The sequence below is a fragment of the Gekko japonicus genome, unplaced genomic scaffold (assembly GCF_001447785.1).
Source record: "Gekko japonicus isolate JY-2015 unplaced genomic scaffold, Gekko_japonicus_V1.1 scaffold1021, whole genome shotgun sequence".
Classification (NCBI taxonomy): domain Eukaryota; kingdom Metazoa; phylum Chordata; class Lepidosauria; order Squamata; family Gekkonidae; genus Gekko; species Gekko japonicus.
In genome coordinates this window covers 420034-445593 of record NW_015176479.1, presented here as the reverse complement: position 1 = coordinate 445593, position 25560 = coordinate 420034, and the positions used below count along the sequence as shown (strand labels likewise).

Genomic DNA, 25560 nt, shown 5'->3' with positions numbered 1-25560 from the left:
TTCATAACGTACTTTGTTAGGACTGAGGTCCAGTGCGCGAAGCCAGCAGTTATACTATAATCAAAAATACATCAGTGGCTCTTGGCCAATCACTTCTAAGCTAAAAGCCAGCCAAACGAACGCTCTAAGATTCCCAGCGGGAAAGGGATACTAAAGATAGAGCAGGCCTCAAGGTTGCATGGCTATACCAGACACCAGATAGATAATGGCCAGAAACGAAACTGTACATTCCAACTCACACCCTCCCCACCTCTCCATTTATTTATGTATTATTTATTTATTTATTTATTCTTTAGATTTGTATCCCGCCCTCCCCGAAGGCTCAGGGCGGCTAACAAGGGCATAAATGCCTAAGAAAACAATAAGAACAGTATAAAAATACAATACAATATACAACACAATACAATCAATAAAATATCGGTGCTCCACTACTCGCTCCTCGCTCCAAATATCGGTGCTCGCACTACTCGCGATTTCCATGGCAACCAAGCTCTTTGGTTGACACTGGCCCCTGTTGCTTTTCTTTAGCTCGTATGATAAAAAGTTGGTCATGGTCACAGTTCAGTCGATGAGCAGTTACTGTTGTTAAAAGATACAAGATGTGGTCGAACCAACTCTGGGATTAACTTGATATGACAACAGGATATCTGTGGGGGAAAGCCCAAACTTGAGTCCGTGCTTGCTCTCCCAATTTGCACCATGGCCAGGGTAGAACTGGAAGGCAACAATGGCCCTAGAGAAGGGCTATTCCCCCACCCCCTATGGAAGAAGGAAGAGCCGGCTGAAGGCGAGGGCTCAAGTCTCATGTGGGCTTCCCTGGAACGTCTCGGGTCACGCGGATCAGGAATGTGACCCCCAACTCAGTCTGGTCACCTAGGCTGTGTAAATCTACTTGGAATCTCCAACGTACTAATGCAGCGACGTTCAAAAGTAAACTCTCGTTAAGTTTCTTATTAAAACTGTTGGGTTATATCCTCGGTGCGGATTTATGTTTACTCTGTGATGTTTTATAACCCGAGCATCGCGGGATGGTGTAGAGAGACAGAAGTATGAAACATGGTGTTGTAAATAAAAACCTTTATGGACCTCCCGGGACGGCCCTTCGAAGCCGAGAATTAAAATATTCTGTGATTCGCGCCTGTGAAATGGGGAAAAAAGCGCCCTCTGCTCCGACGTTAATTTGGTGCGTTAAAAAAACACCCCTAAATATAAATTGGCAGTTGCTCGGCGCTCTTTGAAATTCGTATTCATCATCGCATATAATTGTTGGGGTTGCTTTATGAGGCTGTGACTGAAAAGGAGCTGTAAACTCGAAACAGAAGTCAAAGTAGGCCATTTGTGACGGGCTGTATTCAATACACTTCTACTTTGTCTACGGGATTTTACAGGGCTCTTTTTGTAGCAGGAACTCCTTTGCATATTAGGCGACACACCCCTAATGTAGCCAATCCTCCAAGAGCTTACAGTAGGCCCTGTAAGAAGAGTTCTGTAAGTTCTTGGAGGATTGGCTACATTAAGGGTGTGTCACCTAATATGCAAAGGAGTCCATGTATAGAAATATTGATTTCTACAAGTCTCATGTCTTCTCCTGTGATGACATTCTATGTCTCTGTTTCCTGTGCAGGACAAATGGTCCAGGGCACACCAGATGGCCTGAACAACCTCAATAGCCATGCCATATAACCACACATTCTTTCACACCTCTAAGTGGAAGAGCTAGACTTCAAGGTGCCTGCTTTAACGCTACATGGGCCATGTCATGTACATCATGGAGAAGCTGGAAGTTGGGTCACCTGACTGCAGGAGGAGTTCCCAAACTCCTAGCCTATCCCCACACATAGCCATGACAACCAACAATTGGGTACACCCATGCCCACTCACAATTGGCTAATAGCCACATCTAATTTGTGACTGGAATTGGGGTATAATTGTTTGATCCCAATGAGAGAGCTGGCTTGCTTTCTTGCTCTCTGCTCCTGTTCTCTCTGCTTGTTTTATTGCACCTGAAATGCAGCCCTTGAGGGACAGAGGACTGGCTTTGTGAATTGGACCACATGGTTGAGCAAAGATGGATTTTTGGATATTCCTGAAAAGATGGATTGTTTGGATATTCCTGAATTTGGTAAATATGTATCTTTTACTGTGTAGTTAAGGCAAATCACCTTAGGCTTGTTATTTTGGTAAACTCTGGTAGTCTGTGCTAAGCTCTGTACTAAATAAAGATTCCTTTGATTGTTAAAATTGTCTTTGATGTTGTACCTGAATTCCAAGTCTAAACTCCTGTGCCTAAGCTGACCACAAGCTACCATTAAGCGTAAAGTGTGCAGCTCTGAGTGAGTTGCTAATGTGTTAAGTTCCAGATACCATCTGAGAGTTTGAACCTCTAATCTCAGGTTGGGGGGAACTAATGTAGAGGTTCTGGTAACATATGGTTCTGAAAACCAGAGAGGGTATAGACTACCTCTTGGGTTGTTGTTTAATGTACTGAAAAGTACAGGATTCCCTCCCATTCCTGGACTGGCTTGGGTGGGAAATACCTGTACATCCCCCAAAGTGTATTTTTCCCTACCAGGATTAAAAAAAAAAAATACTTGAGAAGAAAAAAACTGTCCACCTCCCCCCCACACCCCCGACCTCCCATCCCTAATAACGACAGGTGCCAGGGGATGCAGTGTCCCATGCCTATAGCTCTGTGACTTGTCCATGCCAAAGAGAATGGATCGGGACCCTTTGCCTGCTCTTTCCAGAACTGTCCTTGAGAGAACAGCTCTGAGAGAACTTGTGACTGACCCAAGGTCACACCAGCAGCTGCATGTGGAGGAGTGGGGAATCAAACCCGGTGCTCCCAGATTAGAGTCCGCCTTTCTTAACCACTACAGCATTTCAGCCCAACAGGGACTCAGAAGGAGGCCTGCGATTTGCAATCTATGTATATCTTCTGTCAGTGACCCTCCTTTTCTGTCTTTTCTTAAGAGCCACCATATTTCACCGCCGAACCAGAAAGCCGAATTGTGGCCGAAGTGGAGAAGACGGTGGATATCCTGTGCCAAGCAATGGGTAAGTCGGGAGTGAACAAGCCACCACGTGTGGTTTTTTGTTTGTTTGTTTGATTGCTTGTTTTCCCCCTGCCCTGTTTATACAATTTCATATTCATTCAAAAAAAATGGCAAGTTGTATAATGGCAAGTCGCTGCATACGAGGAGCGTGATGTGAAAAATGTGCGCAACGCTTGCCCACTGGGCAAAAGGGCTCCTCCTTCTCATGTGAGCTCCTGGCCACAAAAAAAAAAGATAGGCTGGAGAAACACGGTCGGCCGAATAGGATTAGCAGCGAGAGCTGAGCGAGTTAATGGGAACGAAACAGCGGCTGTGGGACCCATAACTTGGGACATGGAGAAACAATCAATCATTGCAACAGTTAAGGCTTCTTGTTTCTTAAAATTATGGAGCTTTTTACGGTGAGAGGGGAAATGTCACCCGCGGAAGCGCTTTCGAGTGTGGCCACACCACCGTGGTGGAGCCGTGTCGTTCAGAACTTAATTGGAAGGCTTTTTGAACACCGCCGAAGCCATCAAAATATTTATAATTCCACTTAGAATGTAGGAGGAGGAGATTGGATTTATACCCCGCCCTTGACTTGGAGTCTCAGAGTGGCTTACAAACTCCTTTCCCTTCCCCTCCCCACAACAGACACTCTGTGAGGTGGGTGGGGCTGAGAGAGCTCTGACACAAACTGCTCTTTTTCAAGGACAGCTGTACCAGAGCTTGTGACTGACCCAAGGTCACATCAGCGGGTGCAAGTGGAGGAGTGGGGAATCAAACCCGGTTCTCCCAGATTAGAGTCCGTTCACTTAACCACTACACCAAACTGGCTCTTGCCTTTTCCAGACCTAATGCCGCGGAAGATGGTAGATACCGTCCAGTCGTCAGCTAATTAAAAACTCCAATGGGTCGTTCAATGAGTAGTGTAGGGAGTGAAAACGAGATGGAATTGAGCTTGTCGGTATTTGGGCCTCTGACCTTAGCAAATCTTTGGGCCTCTTTGTACCCCGAAACATAAAGTTTACAAACGTGGGTCTCATATACTCACTGGGGAGTCAGAACCTGCGGCAGCTTCCAAGAGAACAGCCCGGTGGCAAGCACAGGCTTGCTCTATGTAGAAGAGGAAGATATTGGATTTATACCCCACCCTTCACTACCCAAGGGAGTCTCAGAGTGGCTTACGAACTCCTTTCCCTTCCCCTCCCCACAACAGACACCCTGCGAGGTCGGTGGGGCTGAGAGAGCTCTTGACAGAAACTGCTCTTTTTTCAAGGACAGCTCTTATCAGAACTACGGCTTGCCCAAGGTCATCCAGCCAGGTGCAAGTGGAGGAGTGGGGAATCAAACCCAGTTCTCCCAGATTAGTGTCCGCTCACTTTGGCCATTTGCTCCAGGGGAACTGATCTCTGTCTCTTGGAGATCACTTGTAATCCCAGGAGATCTCCAGCCGCCACCTGGAAGTTGGCACCCCTAGCTGTGGACCTCCACCCTTGAAGGGTTCATTCCACAATGGGGTGCCTGCCTAGGGGTTGACAAATTGCCCCATGAGCCTGACAGAGCTGCTTTGCGACCAGACCATAAACAGTAGGGAATTTTCCATTTTTCACCTCTCCTGCGGGCTTCTTTGGCACAACAGCCGCCGAGGCAATCTCCGTGCTCTGTGAGTACGAGAGACAAAAATTAAATTTACTCAGCAGAACACGATTAACTATAAATAAAATTACAACTTGTAAGGGCCGGCTTTTTACTTAGCTATAAATGGATCTTCGGCTCCTTGGTGGCAAATTCCATTTTTCGCTTCTCAGCAAAGGTTCCGCGTACTTATAATACAATGTGTTTTCTCTTTGGCATCATCCACACACATCCACACACATGCCCTAATTATTATTTGGATCATATCATGTCAGTGCTGCTGTGGGCAGGTCTCAGAGGGTTAGTGTTAATTGGACTGAAATCCTTGTCTGGACAAATAGCTTTAGGATAACTCAGCCAACTAACACAACCAAAAACCTGGGTAACATCTGGATAACAACAATGAGAAACATGCAAACTGGAGTAGCAGTGTGTGTGAACAAGATCTTGGGGTAAGGGTGGACTGAAAGTTATATATGAGCAGCCAGTGGGATGCGGCGACATAAAAGGCTAATGCAATCTTGGGGAGTATCAACAGAGGCATAACATCCAAATCACAAGATGTCTTGGCCCCTTGTACACTGCATTGGTCAGGCCACACCTGGAGTATTGTGTGCAGTTCTGGAGGCCTCGCTTCAAAAAGGATGTGGACAAAATAGAGCAGGTGCAGAGGAGAGCGACAGGGATGATTGGGGGCCTGGAGACCAAGCCCTACGAGGAAAGGCTGAAGGACTTGGGAATGTTCAGTCTGGAGTAGAGGAGGTGGAGGAGGGGCAGGATCGCTCTCTTGAAGTATTTGAAGAAGGGCTGTCACTTAGAGGAGGGCAGGGAGCTGTTCCTTTTGGCAGCAGAAGATAGGACTCGCAATAATGGCTTTAAGTTAAGGGCGGGAAGGTACCGGCTGGATCTTAGGAAAACCTTTTTGACAGTCAGACCAATTTCACACAAGAGCTGTGCCACGGTCGCGCCTCCCTTTGCCCCGCTTCTATTGGTCAATTCCCCACTCGAAGCCGCGCAGCTGCATTTTGATCTGCGGCTTCGCCCGATTTTCCCCGCGGTTTCGTGATCCCGTTTTTTGACTGTTTTATACAAGTCTCTTCTGTCCTGGTTAACAGCGACAGGGAAAACCTTATTCGTTTCTACAAAATAAGCACATATTTCCTATCATGGCTTCCTCCCCCCTGCCCCAAACAGTTTAAGTCATTTTGAAAACCCAAACTTGTTTTGAAAACCCAAACTCGACAACAGCTGCCTCTGCTCTCATTTCTGACACCTTTTTTAGCTTGCCTTCTCTGGCACTTATCCGGAAAACAAAAGCAACCCTGAGAAACCAGCGGTACCTTTAAAACCTTCTCGAAATATCAGAGAGAATAGCCTCAACAGGCAGTTCCGTGGGCTTTCATACTCAGCGAAGTGCTGACTGCGAGGTTTTTGTCCCTGATTCCACTAAAGACTTGATTCCGTGCTTTCTTTGGGAAGATAACCAAAGTAGCCCTTAGACTGCATGTATATATGTAAGATTTTATTGTACATGGCCACTGGCCGTTACAATACAAAATTGCATTCAAAGAGTACTTATGGCTTAAAACATTACATTCAGAATAAAACTCAATTATACAACTGAAATGTCAAAATTACAGCAATTTGGAATTGTAAAAACATGGTATCGTGACTTTATAACTCATTATAAAACATTTCTAAGGGCCACCTTGGATCTAACTTTCTTTGCAGCAAGTGCAAAGCGTGCTACCTTGTGTGAAACCAAAGGGTGTGTATCTGACAAGAGAAATATCAACTTTTCGCTGTCGGGAAGCCCTTAGACTGGGAATCCCCAATGTTGGTGTGCCAGCAAACACTTGGGAATTTTCTTTGGGAAGATAACCAAAGTAGCCCTTAGACTGCATGTATATATGTAAGATTTTATTGTACATGGCCACTGGCCGTTACAATACAAAATTGCATTCAAAGAGTACTTATGGCTTAAAACATTACATTCAGAATAAAACTCAATTATACAACTGAAATGTCAAAATCACAGCAATTTGGAATTGTAAAAACATGGTATCGTGACTTTATAACTCATTATAAAACATTTCTAAGGGCCACCTTGGATCTGACTTTCTTTGCAGCAAGTGCAAAGCGTGCTACCTTGTGTGAAACCAAAGGGTTTGTATCCGACAAGAGAAATATCAACTTTTCGCTGTCAGGAAGCCTGGGAATCCCCGATGTTGGTGTGCCAACAAACACTTCAGGAATGTTGAGAATGTGTTAAGGGGCAGCACCCCAAAATAGATCCCAAAACTTTGAGAAGTTCCAAACCAAGCATCCTCCCACAAAAGATGGGCACTCCTGACAGAGGCCCATTCTACATCTAGCATTTGCTCCGCTGTTTTACCAAACCGAGACTGGAACAGAAATAGTGGCAGTGGCGGCGGCTCCTACTCAAAAGCCTGGCGGAAGAGCTCCGTCTTGCAGGCCCTGCGGAACTGTACAAGGTCCAGACTGCATGATCTCTCAGTTTTATGGTAGCCGTCTGCATAGATTTATGGCTGTTCTATGGCCATTCAGTCAGTCTGGAGTTCACCCGGGCTATCTGAATGTGGTTTTCAGCCGCATCTTTTTCTGTTCCAGTGTGGATCTGGTAAAACAATGGAGAGAATGCTAGATGTAGAAAGGGGCAGATGCAAAGTTCATGCCTCCTGGGTACTTTGCTAGACAGTAAGAAGCTACAGAGCACTCTGAGTTCCTTGTTTGTGTCTTTCTTTCCTGTTCCATTCAAGACCCTTTAGATTGGGGGGTCCCCAGCCTTTTTGAGCCTGTGAGTGCCTTTGGAATTCTGACACAGGGTGGTGAGCGCAACTACAAAACGGATGCCCCAGGAGGTGGAGGCATACACATACAGGAAGCCCAAATGCAGGGGAGAAAATACACTGGGAAAGAAGGCAGGAGCTCTCAATGTGATGCCATGACATCCCACCGTATGCTTCCTGATGTCCCTATTCTCCTTGAGTCTTGGGAATAAAACCTAAAGCAGTGCCTGTGGGTGCCATAGTGCCCACCAAAACTTTTTCTGGCACCCACCAAGTGTTTATAGAAGGTGGGTGAGGTTATGTGGGGCACTTGCCCAGCAGTGTCATAAGTCAGTCTGTGCTCAGTGACAGCACAGATTCTGCAGATGAAGAGCTGCCTGCAGCTGGCCCTCAGCCAGTTATTGAACAACCACCTGCAGCTGGATCTGAGCTCGGAGGAGAGCAACAAGAGGTCAGGTTACCAGCTGAGCAGAAGTCATAGCCTATAGTTGAAACCAAGCCAATGCCTTGTAGCTCTGAAGCAGTAAACAAGGCTTCCAGAAGCTACTCCCAGCCCACGTAGCCCACCCACACCCCTGCAGCACTAACACTGTCAGAGGTGAGCTGAGCTGCAGGAAAGGAAGAGGAGTGCGAGACTCATGGCCTGTCCTCAGCTGTCGGCAAAGAGCACCATCGAGATGACGTTGAGATGAGCAGAAACGCAGATTACGAACTTCTCGAGTTCTAGCGTTCATTTCGATACAGTTCTTTATCAAACAAATCTCAGAATCTCAGTTCTTTAATGCTCTTCATACGAATACTTCACAAGAAGACCGTCCGATGGAAGTTAAAAATTGTTAGTCCAAAGCTGTTTGGAAAAGTTTCTGGATTTAGGAATTCCTTCTTGTGAAGTATTCGTATGAAGAGCATTAAAGAACTGAGATTCTGAGATTAGTTTGATAAAGAACTGTATCGAAACGAACGCTAGAACTCGAGAAGCTCGTAATCTGCGTTTCTGCTCATCTCAACGTCATCTCGATGGCGCTCTTTGCCGACAGCTGAGGACAGGCCATGAGTCTCGCACTCCTCTTCCTTTCCTGCAACTCAGCTCACCTCTGACAGTGTTAGTGCTGCAGGGGTGTGGGTGGGCTACGTGGGCTGGGAGTAGCTTCTGGAAGCCTTGTTTACTGCTTCAGAGCTACAAGGCATTGGCTTGGTTTCAACTATAGGCTATGACTTCTGCTCAGCTGGTAACCTGACCTCTTGTTGCTCTCCTCCGAGCTCAGATCCAGCTGCAGGTGGTTGTTCAATAACTGGCTGAGGGCCAGCTGCAGGCAGCTCTTCATCTGCAGAATCTGTGCTGTCACTGAGCACAGACTGACTTATGACACTGCTGGGCAAGTGCCCCACATAACCTCACCCACCTTCTATAAACACTTGCTGGGTGCCAGAAAAAGTGTTGGTGGGCACTATGGCACCCACAGGCACTGCTTTAGGTTTTATTCCCAAGACTCAAGGAGAATAGGGACATCAGGAAGCATACGGTGGGATGTCATGGCATCACATTGAGAGCTCCTGCCTCCAGTCATAGTTCACAATGGTTAGAACATGGCACCTCTCTTCAAGTGCTCCCTAAATGCGGATAAACGTAAGTGAAATGATCAGTTTTGTAGGTTCATTAGAGTTGTGAAGATAGCTCTCCCAGCGATTATGCGATTAAAATATTTGCTAGCATCTTTAAACGGTCAGGGGAGATTTGGAAAATAACACGGAATGGTGTTGATAGTTTGTTTGGTTTTGTTGCTGTGTTGTTTTTCTTATCAAAATAACGGGAGCATTGTTATTTAAGCTTCAAACCGTTTCCAGCGTCCCCCGTCTGGAGGACGATTTCATTTTTGCATCATATGTTTCCTCATTACTCGGTGGTAATTTGTGTTTGCCCGGGGGGATTTTGAGAGACGCACAACATTTGCACTGAGAATTTTTGACAATGAGACACGTACGCAGATTTTGTAGATGGGGCCGCTGGTATGAAATTGGAATTGTGTGCATTTCACAGTGGTGCATTGTATCTATTCTGTGTCAAACAGGCACATGTTGTACACAAAAAAAATATGATTCTCTTAGGCTATAAATAGCTTTATTATTCATGCAAAATGGAAGCTAGCTCCGAATGCGATTTCACAAACTGATTGCATCCTTGTACAGAAATATAATTTGATGGCCAAACACTCTCCCTTGCCCATTTAAAAAATGTTTTTTCACATTTGCCCGTATATTCTTCAGAGAAATAATGTTGCTTTTGTTCCGTACCAGGAGGGTGGAGGAAAGCTACAGGTTATTACAGCTTTTAACGTCTGCGTTTTTGGAGTTGCCTATTGTGGCTTAACTTTTTAAATTTGATCTACCATGACAGGCTAAATTGACTTGCTGAACTCACAATCAGAGTGGCGGGTACTCTGCTTGCACTGTTCTAACATAAAGGCTTGTTTCAAGAAGTATTTTGAAAACTAGTCAAATCTGTCATGGGCTGGGGTGCCAGTCAAAGTGAGTCCAGAACAGGCCACAGTCAGGAGCCAAGAAGACAGCACAAAGTCCAAAAAGCCAAGTCGGGGTCAGGAGCCAGAAACACAGAGCCAAGTCCAAAATCACTAACCAGAAGTGTACTCCAAAGCCAGGGTCAGGAGCCAGGAACACAGAGCCAAGTCCAAAGCCAGGGGGTCCGAAGGTCTAGGTGCAAAAGCCAGAGTGGATGCAAGCAGCACGAAGCTGACTTGTTGCTTCCACGAAGAGTACTGCCCAGAGTGTGGAGTTAAATGCTGCTGCCAATTAGCCAGCTGCATGATCGCCCAGGCTCCTATTAGAACTCTGGGCTAGCTGAGCATCTCCCTTGTAGCCTGGCCTCTCTTCGCCTGGTTGCTAAGTTTTGCCGCAGTTGCTCCCTTAAATGAGTCACACGTGGGGGTGAGTCAGGAGGACTTTCAGCTTGCAGTTCTTCCTTCTTATCCGGGCCAGGCGTGAAGACTGCTGTTACAGGCACTTGCCAGCTATCCTCCTCTGCTGCTTCAGAGGGGCCAGCTGCGGTTTCTGCAGGCTCTGCCAGCTCATCCTCATCCATGCCCATGACAAAATCCAGTGACAGATAATTGCTTTAATCCAGAGGTCTGCCTTGGTTCGGACTGGTCAAGCAGCGATTGTGGTTCATTGCCGTGAAGGGGGCCGCTATGCCAGGTCTCCCCAACATGGTGCCCACCAAGGGTTTTTGGAAAGTGGGTGAGGCCAGGTGGTGCTTTTGCTTAGCAAGGTTTCTGATTGACCATCAGAGATCTGATTGGCTGTGCAGACTTTTAAAAACATTGGTTCAGCAGCAGCAGCCTCCACAGAACAGGGATATTCCCTGTGGGATTGAAGGAAAGCTGCAGCAGCCGTTTTGTGGCTGCACCTACCACACTGTGTCGGAATCCTACAGGTTCCCCCAGGCTCAAAAAGGTTGGGTACCACTGCGCTATGCACATGTGTAGGAATGTGCACGTTAATTGGCATCCTTGGTTGTGCTGAATGGAGAAGCCGTTCTAGTTGCGTGTGTCAAGGTTCCCAGAGCTGACTCGCCGGATTGTAGCGAAAGCCTCACCATCCTTTTCAAGACATGGCATGTTTACGTTCACCCGAATCTCTAATTGTGTCTTCTGAACCTTCTCAGACAATGACAGGTGATCTGCTGACTGGCGAGAAGTGCTTTGACAGCACCCATTTCCTTGTTTAGCTCTTTCTGTGGGAGGACTGTGGGGTGGGGGGTGACCGTGGAGTGAGTCTGTCACTGTGCATTCTGAAACTCACCCCCACCATCGCCCCGTGGCTATATACTATATAGCCAATTTGTAGTGATGAATGTAGGTGAAGAAAAGATGGGAAATGAGCAAACAGCGGTGTGTGCAACCTAAGAGCGTTCTGTCTGTCTTCGACACGCAGGAGTCCCGCTTCCTACTCTGGTGTGGTACAAGGATTCCGTCCCCATTCACAAACTGTCGAACCCGCGTTACAAAGCCCTCGTCAACGGGAGTCTTCAAATCCAGCAGCTGCAGCCGGATGACTCTGGAATCTTCCAGTGTGTTGCAAAGAACGAAGTTGGGGAGGTTCTGAGCTACACCTTCCTCGATGTCACCAGTAAGTCTGGACCCCGACAAGACGACATTAGAGGGAAGGGGGAGACGGGAGGGGGGCACCATCCACCACTACACTACCATCTATCTATGCTACCATTGCATGATTATCCCATCTACCATTACGCTAAGAATGCAAAAAAAATATTGTGATCTAGAATCTTCTAAAAAGGTTGTAGAACAAATCGAGAGTCCAGTGGCACCTTTCAGACCAACAAAGGTTTATTCAAGGTGTGAGCTTTCATGTGCATGACACTTTTTCAAATACATCGGAATGGAAGTTAGAGTTCAAACTTAGAGGAGTTCAAAGTTAGAGGAGATGAATGATGAGTCTCAGTTTACTTCCCACAATTAGAAAAGATGCCTTTACACACTTATCCCCTGTTTTGACATATTTATTACTTTGGTGTCCTCCCCCCCACCTTAATTAAATCAAAACAACTGTTGACATTATAACCTTAGCTTGTTTTTGCATAACTTAAAACATCTTCATGTTACATGTAAATTTCATGCTCAGGCTGTCTATAAGTTCGAAGTGTGTGTGGGTGTGCACGTGAAAGTTCATACCTTGATTAAACCCGTCTTGGTCTTTAAGGTGCTGCTGGACTCTAAAAAATTTTCTACTGCTTCAGACCAATACGGCTAACCGCATGGAACTATCTAAAAAGGTTGTGTTACTTAGGCCCCTGCCACACGGCAGGGGAAAAGCCCTTTAAAGCGCGGCTTTTAAAAGCCGCGCCAATGTTGATACGGCTCGGCGGGATCCCACGATCCCCCGGCCGAGCCGCCTTTTCTCCCCGGCGCGATCAAACGCCGGAGAGAAAAGACGGCTCTAACCGGGAGCCGGCCGAACTGCGCATGCCTGAGCATGCGCAGTTCGTCTCCGGCCCGGGGATGTGCCGGCGCAAAGACGCGCCGGCGATCAGACACCCGGGAAGAGGCGCCTCGTCCATTTGAACCACCGAGGTAGGTGGTTCAGTTTGAGGCGCTTTTTCCCGGGAAAGGGACAGTTTGGCCACGGAAGCAAGACGCTTCCCAGATGTTGTGGTGTGATCGCGCCGGTTTGATCCGGCCCCAAACTGTCCCGTTCCCGGGCCAAATCGCCTCGTGTGAACGGGGCCTTAATAATAATTAAAAAAAGATGAACAATTGTATACCATTTTAATCTCATTTGATAGGCACGTCTGTTTAATTAAAACCTAAACCTTTAGTATGTTTGTTGTAACTGATCTGATTGCTAAACAAAAAAGGAAATATTAGATGAATATTTGAGAATCCTCTTTATTCTGGCACCCGCTTGCCTGATTCTCGCATTTTCATGGGGCAATGGAAGGGAAGCAGGAGGGGCAGTGAGGAGGGAGAGAATGCTTCAGAAGATTATTGAACTGGTGGCAGCATTCTCCAGTCGCAAAGATTAGCAAATGTGGCTACTGACGAGGAATGTCTCCATACACGTTTCTGTGCACAGTGTTTCAGTTTACTATCAGGCATTGCACCGTTTCCACTGAACTTGTAAAGATGTTTATATATATATTTTTAAAAAGATCAAGTTGCTGTTCCGTTCACTTCTCTGGTATGTTGCTGTTTCCTGCCTCCCTGTGGGAACATGTTATGTTTATACTCTTTAAAGGCAGGTGTTGCAGACGCGAGAGTATTTCCCCCTGAAAGGCAGCATGACTTACTTTGTTTCACCTCTGTTGAAGACAGGCACTGAGGGAGGGGGCTGTGATACCTACCGAGGAGAGAAGCAAACGTGTTGCTTATAAGCCCTGGAAGGGAAACTAGTGCAGATTAGAGTGGGGGAAGGCACACACCCCGGGTGATGGTCACTGCTTGTTCATTCTGGAAGGCAGGCAGGCAGAGCAAACTAGGAAGGACAGGGGCAAAGGCTCCCCTTCTACAAGGCTGAAAAGCACATTCAAGCAAGATGAAAAGTGAAGGACCGATGATGAGGAAGGTTTTGTCAGCTCTCTGTTGATTCTTTATTTAGGATTTATACCCCGCCCTTCACTCAGAGTCTTAGAGAGGCTTACAAACTCCTTTCCCTTCCCCTCGCCACCACAGACATACCCTGTGAGGCAGGTGGGGCTGAGAGAGCTATCCCACTTTTCCTCATGGTTCAAGGCAGCTTGTAGTAATACTTAAAAGCATTTCCAGTTAAACCAGAAGAAGCAATAACAAGCACCAAATCCTTCCCTCCTCTTCCCACTCTTAAAAGATGCCTGCCATTCAAGCCCCCGTGTAAGCCTGAATATCTCCAAGGAGGGGGCCCCTCTCACCTCTTCAAGGAGCCCATTCCACAGAGCTGGGGCCACAATGGAAAAGGCCCAGATGGGCCACCCTAAGTGATGGAATAGCTCACAGAGGGCTGCCTGACAACTCTAGTTGGTGCACAGAGTCATGGTATAATGCCATAGAGTCCACCGTCCAAAGCAGCCATTTTCTCTGGGGGAACTGATCTTTGTTATCTCAAGATCAATTATAATAGCAGGAGATGGCCAGGTGCCTCAGTACCTCCCCCATTCACCTCATAGCCACCACAACCTCCTTCATGACACTGCTCCAATTGTGGAACTCCTCCTTGCTCATAATATACCTCACACTGCTCCAATTGTGGAACTCCCCCTTGCTCATAATATACCTCGATGGTGGTGATGATGATGATAGTAATGATGGTGGTGGTGGTGGTGAAGAAGTGGAGGAGGAGGATTTCTACCCCGCTCTTCACTCGGAATCTCAGAGCAGCTTACAGTCACCATTCCCTCCCCCTCCGCACAACAGACAGCCTGTGAGGCAGGTGGGGCAGAGAGAGCTCTGTGAGAACTGCCCTTGAGAGAACAGCTCTGAGAGAACTGGGACTGACCCAAGGTCACCCAACTGGTTGTCTGTGAAGGAGTGGGGAATCCCGGTTCTCTGGATTTGAGTCCACCACTCTTAACCACTACACCATGCTGGCTTTCAGCATGTTCTCACCATGCTGTCTTCCGCAGCGACACAAAAGGGGTTTACATCCCTCGCAACTCTCCACTTAGTGGAGAGCAGGTTCTTCTCAGCTGGAACCAGATTAGAGAGTGCCTGTTTTCAGTCAGATCAACTCCCTTTGATTTCCATTGGGCTGTGGTGTTAGACCTGTCCAGGTTTACCTCTGAATGCAGATAGCCCATTTATGAAGTTTGCGGTCCTTCCCTGGGCTGCCGCTAACAGAGCTGGCCCTGCTTGATCTTTGCATTGAAGCCTGAAAGGGTGCCACGTGATAAGATGTAACGATGGGGAAGTGGGGAGCGGTGCGAAATCGGATAACAAGCCACTGGTTGAGACTCAGATGGAAATTTCTTTTGGCTGACATTTCACTTTGCCAACAAATATTGGCCTCCGGTTGCGTTTCATCTTTAAAGGGCTTCGTTACGTGCATGAAAGCAAATAGTTCTGTTTGTTTCAGTTCATCTGCTTCCCTCCCAACATTCATCATAAACCCCTTTTGTGTTGCCGCAAAAGCCCTCTTGCTTGTACTTGTTACAAGCGCCGCTAAAATTTCTTTCTTCTTTTTCCATTTAGCCAATAATCTAAGTTTGGGAGAATTCCTGGGAGATGGGCGATGAAAGGTTACTGTCTCTTTTGAAAGGTTTTCATGTTGTTATTGCTGTGCCCTTCTCCTCTGCCAGTTCTGTATAAATGGATACAACATTTTACAGGGAGTGTAGTGATCTTTCCAAGAGATTATCCAGAATTTTTGTTTATTTTAACCGCTGTTGTCGTTTTTGTCCTTTTTGTTCCAGATATTGCACCCACTTTTATCTGGCCGCCAGCGGACGCGACAGTTACAGAAGGGATGACCGCAGTTTTAAGATGCGAAGTTTCAGGGGCTCCCAAGCCTGCCATTGCATGGAAACGGGGTAAAAACTTTACTTTCCTGTTGGGAAATCACTCTTAATTACTGTCGTCCGCCAGGGAGAATTAGCTAAGCATTAGGCGCTAGGGAGAATTAGCTAAGCATTAGGTGCTTCACACACTGCAAGTTGGACAACTGCAGCTGTTTTGTCACACTCTGTTTCAGGGCGCCAGACTTTGGCCAGCGGCTCCGTTCGGATCCCCCGGTTCATTCTCCTCGAATCCGGCGGCCTCCAGATAACACCTGTCTTCCTGCAAGATGCTGGGAACTACACTTGCTGCGCAGTCAACTCCGAAGGAGACCTGAATGCCTCTGCTGCGCTCACCGTGTGGAGTGAGGGCCCATGTTTGTTTTACGCTCCAATATTAATCAAGGCCTAATCAGTTCTCGTTGTGCCCTCAGGAAACCAATTACAAAATTTCCATTTCATGGGCGGGGGGGAATCCTGAATAATTTAATAGGGATAATACGCGTGCTTTCGAGAGCTGATTTAAGCAGACCCACCAAAAACAAAAACAAAGCCAAGCAGTGCCCTGTTGTTTTGGCAGCGGTGACTGGGATAATTCAGCAAACTTGAATTGCAGACGTCAGGTTCGGCAGAAACAGAACTTTTCCAATATTCAAACCGACAGGTTTAAGAGAAAAGTGTTAAATATTGGTCTAAAACTAGGAGCAGGATTGGTTTGAGTCCTCCTGTTGAAGAGTCTGGGTTTTTAAATTATGTATTTTCCTACTCTTGAATTGCAGCTAATGGACCTATGTCCTTTGCAGCATGTGATACATGCCTAAAATCTGTGCATTTTGCCATGCGCGTGTTAAATTGCACCTTAATGCTTGCTGCTGGCGCTGCCTGCTGCTTATTTCCAAGGGTGACTGAAAGATTTCTGCAGTGCTGTGGCATCAAAACAAAGCCATGGGATGTAGAAATCCGTAGGCAGAAGACATGCTGGTGTCCCTGCCTACACACTAAACTTCCACCAATAAGAGGTGGCTTTGAGGTTCAGAGCAGGGTTTGGAGATGGAGTGCGGGAAACAAGCCCGTAGTCAGGATTTCTTAAGTCAGGGGGCATTTAAAATTTTTGGGGGGCACTGGCTAATCAAATTAATCCAGGGGAGAAGGCTGTGATGCCCCGGCCTGGATGGGAAGTAGGGGGGGGCTTGCCAGCAAGTCAGGGGGCCTAGCCCCGAGATGCCCCACTGTAGCTATAGGGCTGGCGGGAACCAACATCCTCAAGCTAGAAATACGAGAGTGAGGCACGTCCCTTGGTTTAGGGAAAGCTGTCGATAGTTGCTTTGTGATTATTTCAAGGGATTTGTGCACTGCAAATCCTGGCAGCTACCGGGATACTCTGTGAGCATCTTCCTAACAAAGTGCAACGGTTGCACAGAGGAGGATATGGACCGCTTGTTTGCCAGTCAATATATTAGTAGAGTGCAGGCATGGGAAAGGTTGGATAATCTCCCATTTGAAGCTCCTTTTTGGGAAAGGTCAGCCTTTTTGTATGCACAAAATGCCAGTGAGTTTTAACGACTAGCTGAATCTTCTTCTTCTTCTTCTTTTTTAAAAATTTGATCACGTTTAACCACCGACTGCATGTACATAAATCCAGGTAAAAAGAGCAAGAGTCCAGTAGCACCTTAAAGACCAACGAAATTCATAGCAGGGCACGAGTTTTCGTGAGTCACAGCTCCCTTCTTCAGATAACGCAGAAATCCAGATGGCACTGCTGTAACCTCAAGGCTGCAGCGAAAGCACCCACCACTCCCAGATGTGTTACTTAAAGATAGCCAATGTTCGTGCTTTAGGGCTTGGTTCTGGTATAGAAGCCTCTTCGGGCACTTGCTCTTTCGCATGTTCCCATTTTCACATAAACCTTGTTGTTCCCATTTTCCCATTTTCACATAAACATTGTTCCCATTTTCACATAAACCTTCCTGAGCCTGGATTCAGCAGGTGTAGTCTTCCCTGTGTGTCCAAGCACTTCCCTGCGTGTCCCTGCAGCCCTTCCCTGCGTGTCCCTGCAGCCCTTCCCTGCATGTACAACCACTGTCCATCCGAGATAGTTTGAATATCTGTAAATGTGATTAGCGCACTCTGTAAGCCGCCCAGAGACCCTTAGGGGTTAGGACGGGATAGCAAATCGAATAAATAAATAAATTAAATATTAGCTGCTTGCTGCAGTGAACTCCATTTCTTGGCCACTTTTGAACGACAGGGGGCTTTAGCAGCATTTGAGTTAATGTCTTCTCTTAGGTATTTGTTTAAACATGTTTAGGCTGCTTTCCCCCCTGGAAGTATCCAAAGCAGCTTACAAAAAGTAAGCAAAGGGCTAGAGTGCGATAGGCTTTTTGTTCTATTAAGAAGAAGAGGAGGAAGAGGAGGAGATTGAATTTATACACCACCTTTCACTACCCAAAGGAGTCTCAGAGTGGCTTACACTCTCCTTTCCCTTCCCCTCCCCACAAGACCCTCTGTGGGTAGGTCGGGCTGAGAGAGCTCTTGAGAGAACTGCTCTTGAGAGAACTGCTCTGAGAGAACTTGTGACTGACCCAAGGTCACATCAGCAGCTGCATTTGGAGGAGTGGGGAATCAAACCCAGTTGTCACAGATTAGAGTCCGCGCTCCTAACCAGTACACCAAATTGGCTCTCCAGGATTACCGGGTAGGTTTCTTCCCTCACCACCACTTTCATTTTGCTCTATCCTTTAAATTTGAGGTAGGGGCAGAAAGAATCTATTTCTAGTCATGCCGGGGCGGATACATGGATATCTTTCAGGACTACAAATATTTCTGGATAAGAGATTTTATGTCCTTTATGCGAAGCTCCAAAGCACTACTCAAAATGCCAACAGGTAATATGTTTATAGGATATAATCATTCAGAGGTTGGCTCCCTCTAAACACGGTTCAGAAATCATGTACTGGCCTTAGGAGTGTGTCCCCAGTCCTAAGTCAGCTGCGCTTAAGGGCAAACCTGCTTTGTAGTGGCTTAATACCCTCACCGGGGTTTCTGACCCTGGTTGGTGTTAGTTGCAGTAAGACACAGGGAGGAGAAATCAAACTAGACCCAAAAACTGGAATCAAGGTCCACAAGAGTAAGAAAGAAGTCTAATAAAGGGCCAATATTAAAAACCTAATTTAAACTTATAATAAAGAAAAACATAGGTATTTTTTGTATATTATAAGTTTCAATTCGGTTTTTAATATTGGCCCTTTATTAGACTTCTTCCTTGCCCTGGTGTTAATTGCAGTTCAGGTCAACGCTGCCACCATTTCCCTTCATCCCCGCAAAGTGGGAATTGAGCTCCGACAATAGGAGACAGTGGGGAGGAGGATGACCAAAGCCGCCTTCCAAATTCTTAATCACAGTTAAGAACAAGTCTCCTCTCGGCAATGGAATTTGCTTTTCTAATCTGCGCGGCACTCTTACGACTTAATTGGGAATCCAGTGGGAAATTAAGTCGGGATTGGGAGAGAAGGACAGGACTCTGTATTAAGCTTTTCTCCGGTAAACACTTGCCATTGAGAGTCCGGCGCTTTTGGGGTTTGTGGGGGAGCACAAATATTCTTGTCCGGGAATGACGAATGACCCAACCCGCTGTCTTTGGAGGGCAAAGGCCCCGAGTCAAGACGGAAGCGGGCAATTTTCACCTGAACTGTGGGTTACGTTCTTTCCAGATCGCACTTCCATCATACGCCCTCCGGAGGACAACACTGTTATTAAGGGGACCACAGCTACGCTACGCTGCGAGGCAGCCCATGACCCGAGGATTTCTATCAGGTTGGTGGCCTCCGCTGCTGTTTGTGCCATTCGTTTGAACTTAATTTCGCAGACCGTCCTGAGGGGCATTGGGGAGAGCTTTCGAGAGCCCAGGTTTGGTGCTCGGATCCCCGACTACTGCGTCATGAGGTTGTAGGTTGCCCCATAAATCATGTCAGTCCCATTCCCCCCCTCCCTCCTTTTCAACTTCAGTCTTATATATTATTTACAACGAGCTACGGTTCCACTTCACGACTTCCACACAACTTTCCGTGATTTACTGTCACAGTTAATAGAATATCAATAAAGAGGACTTGTCAAAAGCCGCATCTTAATGAGAATGGAACCCAACGAGGCTTAATGCGATTGTAGGAATCTTTGCATCAAGGGTCTTAAATTCCTGGGTTACTTCCGCCCCCCGCCTCCCCGTCCTCAGATTTTCTTTTTTTAAGTAAAGTAGTACCACGTTCAGAATGGGAAGTGCAATTCGTCTGTGAGCAAACCAGCTCTCCAGGTATGAGGGATTTCCTCTCTGTTTCTTTGAGAGGAAGAGAATGTACATAAATGAAAAGTAACAAAGATGAAAAAGCAGGAGGGGAGGACAGCTAAGAATAAAATGGTTTCTTTTTGAGACTGGGAAACAAATGCTTCTTGTACACGGGGAGGGGGGAGAATATTCTACATTTCTATAAAGAGAGGGACACATTTTAATGTCCCCCCCCCTCCTTGTTACTGCTGGTAGGGTCATAAATCCTCCTACAGATGATGTGTAGCGTGAGTCTTTTCTATCCATCATAATACTGAAATAACCAATAAGAGATAAAACAGGATTTGTGGATCGTGAATTTATAAATCAGGTATATTTAGCGCTAAGCATATTTTGTAATTTGTCGGTGCATTGCAACTATACAAAGGGCTTATACTTGAGGCTTCTCTAGCAGGTAGGCCGGCCTATATTTTGTGGCAAATTTAAGGCCCCAGCGATTTTGGCACGGCTTAGACAAGAGTGCCACTGAGGAGAGGGGGCGGAACGGAGAATTCCCCACATATAGATCATGTATTAGGACAGATGTAGGGGTTTTGTTGTTGTTGTTAGGACTGTACCTGGAGGTTGGCAACCCGGGCTGCTTTGCCCCGAGACGTGCCAGTTTCCTTCCTGCTTGGCTGGCCCGACACCTCATTGGTCTAGCAAGGATAATTATTTAATTATTTATTCATTTTGTTTGATTTATATCCCGCCCTTCCCGCAAGCGGGCTCAGGGCGGGTAACAACAATAAGGGTTATAAAGCCATTAAAAACAAATTATAACTAACGAGTCAGTTCAAGCAGTTAAAATGGCAGGCAATACAAATAGTAGAATTCATAAGGTTCCGGCCATACGAAATGACCGGCAATAAAGCCATTAAAAACAAATTATAACTAATGAGTCAGTTCAAGCAATTAAAATGGCATGCAATACAAATAGTAGAACTCATAAGGTTCCAGCCATACGAAATGACCGGCGGCAACTAGGCCACAACCCAATTTCCCGTTACCTTGGCTGCAAGGTACAACGCCCTTCAAAGCCGCCATTTTCCTCCAGGAGAACTGATCTCTCTCAGCTGGAGGTCAGTTGTAAAAGCGGGAGATCCCCAGGCCCCACCTGGAGGCTGGCAACCCTACAGGCCTTTGATCCTGAAGTTGGCTTCTTGAAGGAACAACTCGGGATAAACAATTAGGAAATTCCTTCCTGCCCAAATGTGTCCCTACCGGGAATTTTTGACCACTGAGCAGCTTGAGGGGGACAATTTCCCCACCGCCCCCTGTTCACTTCCTAGTTCCACTGAGCCTCACCTTCTCTCAGTGTTCCGCGTCTCTTGGAGCACGCTCAGTCCTTACGGTTTTCAGCTCCATACCAGCAACCAGCAGAAGCTGTGTGGGGAGTGACGTCACCTGACATGTGTGAAATCCCTAGACTGTCACTAGGGAGGTCCCTTTATCTCTCACTCCTCGGTTTCGTGAGGGTGGGGGGTTGGATCCAAGGCCCGGAGGGTTAGCTGCCACAGGCAGGCAAATGACAAACCGAAGCGAAGCAAAGGGGAGAGTCAGATAAGGGGAGCCCATCTATGTGTGGAAGCACCATTGCCTTTCTCTGAACTTATGTATGTTTGCTATATGTGCAATAAGGATGTGTTCTTTGCGGCATAGAATTTGTTATCAAATACACAGAACGAAATAAAAAAAATCTTGGCCTGCCCAATAAATATGCCAGTTCTTATACATAAGTAGATAGCGACGTGTGGCCCCTGCCTGCAGATATCTAAATCCATGGACTGGGGCCACACGGACACTAAAGAGATTTCCCTGCAAACTTGGCAGGGGGCGGGGACCCAATCTGTGCAAATTGACATCACTTCCAGGGAAAACCTGGAAGCAACATCATGTCACTCTTGGAATAGGCAAAAAACCCAAACCCTCTATGGCTGCGGTCACACACACTCAATAATCCATTTTCAATCCACTTTTAGTGTACTTTCTCACTGGATTTTACTGTGTGAACTGGCAAAATCCAGTTGGAAAGTGCATTGAAAGTGGATTATTTAGCACGTGTGACCACAGCCTGTGGTAAAACCAGGGGTCATTTCGTGGAAAAAGAGGTACAGGAGCGCATTAGCACAACTCATTAGCATAACTTATTTGCATATGCCACATACCCTGACATCACCAGAAGTGTGTCAGAAGGCAACACCCACCACTCAGGCTCCACTGGACTGTGTTGGATTGCTAGCTATTGGGGGGGGGACGTGCAGATCTGTCCTCGCAGAGGAGGGAGAGCTTGGACCTGAATAAAACTTGGTCTTAAAGGTACCACTGGACTGTTTTGGACCAGGGGGGTGCTCTGCAACTTACCTGGCTGCTTCTTGCCCTGACTGAGGGCTGCTGGGAGCAGGGGGCGGGGCTTGTTCCATGTGCCTGCCCCCTGGGCTCTTTACTGCCGGAGCTCTGCTCCTGTGCGCTCCGGCAGGAAATGACCCCTGGGTAAAACCATAGTTTCCACTGATCCCCAGGGTGACGTGACAGCACTTCCGGTTCCCCCCCCCCCGAAGTAGTGTCACACTGGACAGGATGACAACTTTGTCTTGCTCCTGAAGCCCAAGCGAGGAGTGGTGGTCGGTTGCCAGAGGCAGACCTGGCAACCGTATGCGGAGCCCAGCACAAATGCCGCCCGTTGATCTGCTGTTGCACAGCTAAAACGACAGTGGGGAAGACAACAGCTTAGAAAAACGGAATGGCCTTTCCCCTTTTGTTTCTCTGGCACCTAGGGCCTGAAAAGAGAAAACCCAGCCCAGCTCACTCGGGCTATTCTTTCCGCCAAACCGCCTTTGTTAAAAAATCAATGGGAAATGTGCCATTGATTCCAGAGGAGTAGAATTGCACCCTTCAGCTTGAGCCATGGTACGTTTTATTAGCATTGCAGGCCTGTCAGACATTCCCTGCATCCAAATGAGCCCCTGGAAGATTGTTAGCGAATATCGGTCTTCTGCGTAATTATTCAGCTCTGTTTTTTTTTACCATATGATTTCAGCACTTGATATTCATCATTTTTTAACGCAATAGACAGCTGACTTTAACGGTCTGAAATACTGTGACAATCAGGTATGTTTGGAAGAAGGACAACGTTGTCATAAATCCATCTAGCAGCTCCCGAATCGCCATCGAGACAGACGGGACCCTCATCCTTAGCCAGACGTGGTCCGGCGACATTGGAGACTACACGTGCGAGGTCACTTCCTTTGGAGGGAACGATTCCAGAGTGGCGCGACTGGAAGTGATGTGAGTATTCTAGTGGCGTGCCGCTTTGGGTGCAATGTGATTCGTTAATGCCATCTTCCTTTTTATGGTCTTCCCACCATTTCTTAAATTCTGCTTTTCTGGGTTTTTTTTTTGAGAAACATCTCTAGAGGAATGTAGCCTGGATTAGATACATTATACAGTCATAGGGGCCAACACTACATAGACCCTGCTTCCCTTCCGCAGCTGGGGAAGGCCTTGATTTTTGTGTGTGTCATTCCATCAGACTAGGCCCAAACCCTGCAGTCCTTGAGCGAGTGCAATTGTCTTCCTCCTTGTTAAGATGAGTTCGACCACGGTCATCAGCCAGTTTGGTGTAATGGTTAAGAGTGCGGACGCTAATCTGGGAAAACAGGGTTTGATTACCCACTCCTCCACATGCAGCTGCTGGTGTGACCTTGGGTCAGTCACAAGTTCTCTCACAGCTGTTCTCTCAAGAACAGTCCTCGAAAGAGCCCCACCTACCTCCCAAGGTGTCTGTTGCGGGGAGGGAAAGGGAAAGGAGTTTGTAAGCCGCTCTGGGACTCCTTTGGGTAGTGAAGGGCGGGGTATAAATCCAATCTCTCCTCTTCTCTTCTTCTAAATTTGAAAGGGGCTCACATTAGTTTTAATTGCCTTTAGAGTCTGCTTCTGAGAACTGTTTTATGAGGATCATTATACACTGCTAATGGTTTTGTATTGTTTCTATGCTCTGGCTGTTTTACAGTTTAGTTTTGTTTTTGACAGCTGGATTTTTTTTATTGTGAATAGTAATGGTTTTGATGATTTTTTAAAATCATTTTTGCCATGTTTTACTCCATGAGCAGGTCTCTAGAGAGGCACCACATAGTCCCCCCCCCAAAAAAAATAAGTAAACAAAACCCTTTACATCTGGCAGAAGTGAAATGCAAGCAAGCCCGTTCCATTACACGAGGTGATGTTCTAAGGGAGCCATCTTTTAGACTTAATTCTGTGCACTAATACATTTTTGAAATGGGATCTCTTTATGCCAGCTGATCACACTTACATTTTCTAGGAGGAGATGCCCGGAGGTCCTTCTTCCACCCCTGCTATATAATAAGTTCACCTCTAAGATCTGGTATCATCCATCTTGGGGGTTTGTTAAAGGTAAAGGTTCCCTTGCTCGAAAGCCAGTCAAGTCCAACTCTAGGGTTGCAGTGCTCATCTCCATTTCAAAGCCGAAGAGCCAGCGCTGTCCGAAGACGTTTCCGCGGTCATGTGGCCGGCATGACTAAACACCAAGGCACACGGAACGCTGTTCCCTTCCCACCAAAATGGTACCTATTTATCTACTTGCAATTTCTTCTTGCATTCGAACTGCTAGGTTGGCAGGAGCTGGAACTAGAGATGGGAGCTCACTCCGTCATGCGGCACACTCGGGTCTTGAACTGCTGAACTACTGACCTTCCAGAGCCTGCAGTTCAGCGTCTTAACCACAGCGTCCCCTATTCAGTGCCAAGCCTAGATTGAATTCTCTTCTAAAGCCATCCACCCCCCCACCCCTGGTCCATCAGTCCTCCTCCTGGAGTCAATTCATGTACTGGGTTGAAATCCAAGGCTGAAGAGATGCTTGAAAACCAATTACCCACTCCTGTACTTAAAACGTTGTCTGTAGGGACTTGGGACTGTTTTCATAGGTAGACAGTGATTTTGAGAATGGACTGGCTACTCCTTAAGTTGTGAAGCCAAACCGCGACTGCGTTCTCTCTGGTTCAGATCTGGTCTCTCTGGTTCAGATCTGCAGAGCTGAGGGGGATGGTGACTAGAAACAGGGCATTTTCGGTAGCCGTCCTTCATCTGTGGATTTGGTGTAGTGGTTTGGCGTAGTGGTGGGGAGCGCGGACTCCAGTCTGGGAGAACCGGATTTGATTCCCCACTCCTTCACATATAGCTGTTGGTGTGACCTTGGGTCAGTCACAAGCTCTCTCAGAGCTGTTCTCTCCAGAGCAGCTTCTGTCAGAGCTCTCTCAGCCCCACCTCCCTCACAGGGTGTCTGTTGTGGGGAGGGGAAGGGAAAGGAGATTGTGAACCACTCTGAGACTCCTTCGGGTACTGAAGGGCGGGGAATAAATCCAATCTCCTCCTCCTCCTCCTCTTCTTCTTCTTCTTCTTCCTCCTCATTCTCACCTGATGCCAACCATATAGTCCTGTAGGTACCAGGCCGAAACACTTCCTTTTTACCCGGGCTTTTCACTCAGGAGTTTTATCTTTATAGCTGTTTGGTGGTCTTTTTTCTCATCTGAGGTCTCTTTTATGGATTTTTTTAGGGTTGGCAGCTCTGGGTTTGGAAATACTCAGAGATTTGGGGGACGGAGCCTAGGGAACGTGGGGGGTGCCAAGGGGGAGGGACCTCAGCAGGGTAGGATACGGCAGAATCCGTCCTCCATTATCTCCTGGAGAACTGATCTCTCTCTCTCCCTCCCTCCCTCCCTCCCTCTCTCTCTCTCTCTCTCTCTC

At 47.0% G+C, this 25560-nt stretch overlaps 1 protein-coding gene across 1 annotated transcript in view; it reads left to right on the top strand.

The window, feature by feature from the left end:
• Window positions 1–25560, top strand: part of SDK1 (sidekick cell adhesion molecule 1) — a 502369-nt gene that overhangs the window by 123015 nt on the left and 353794 nt on the right. The window contains exons 6-11 of the mRNA XM_015427208.1: window positions 2974–3057; window positions 11432–11626; window positions 15399–15515; window positions 15677–15844; window positions 19190–19292; window positions 22909–23085. Of these exons, the coding sequence (XP_015282694.1) occupies window positions 2974–3057; window positions 11432–11626; window positions 15399–15515; window positions 15677–15844; window positions 19190–19292; window positions 22909–23085 (844 nt within the window). The remainder of the gene's footprint in view (window positions 1–2973; window positions 3058–11431; window positions 11627–15398; window positions 15516–15676; window positions 15845–19189; window positions 19293–22908; window positions 23086–25560) is intronic.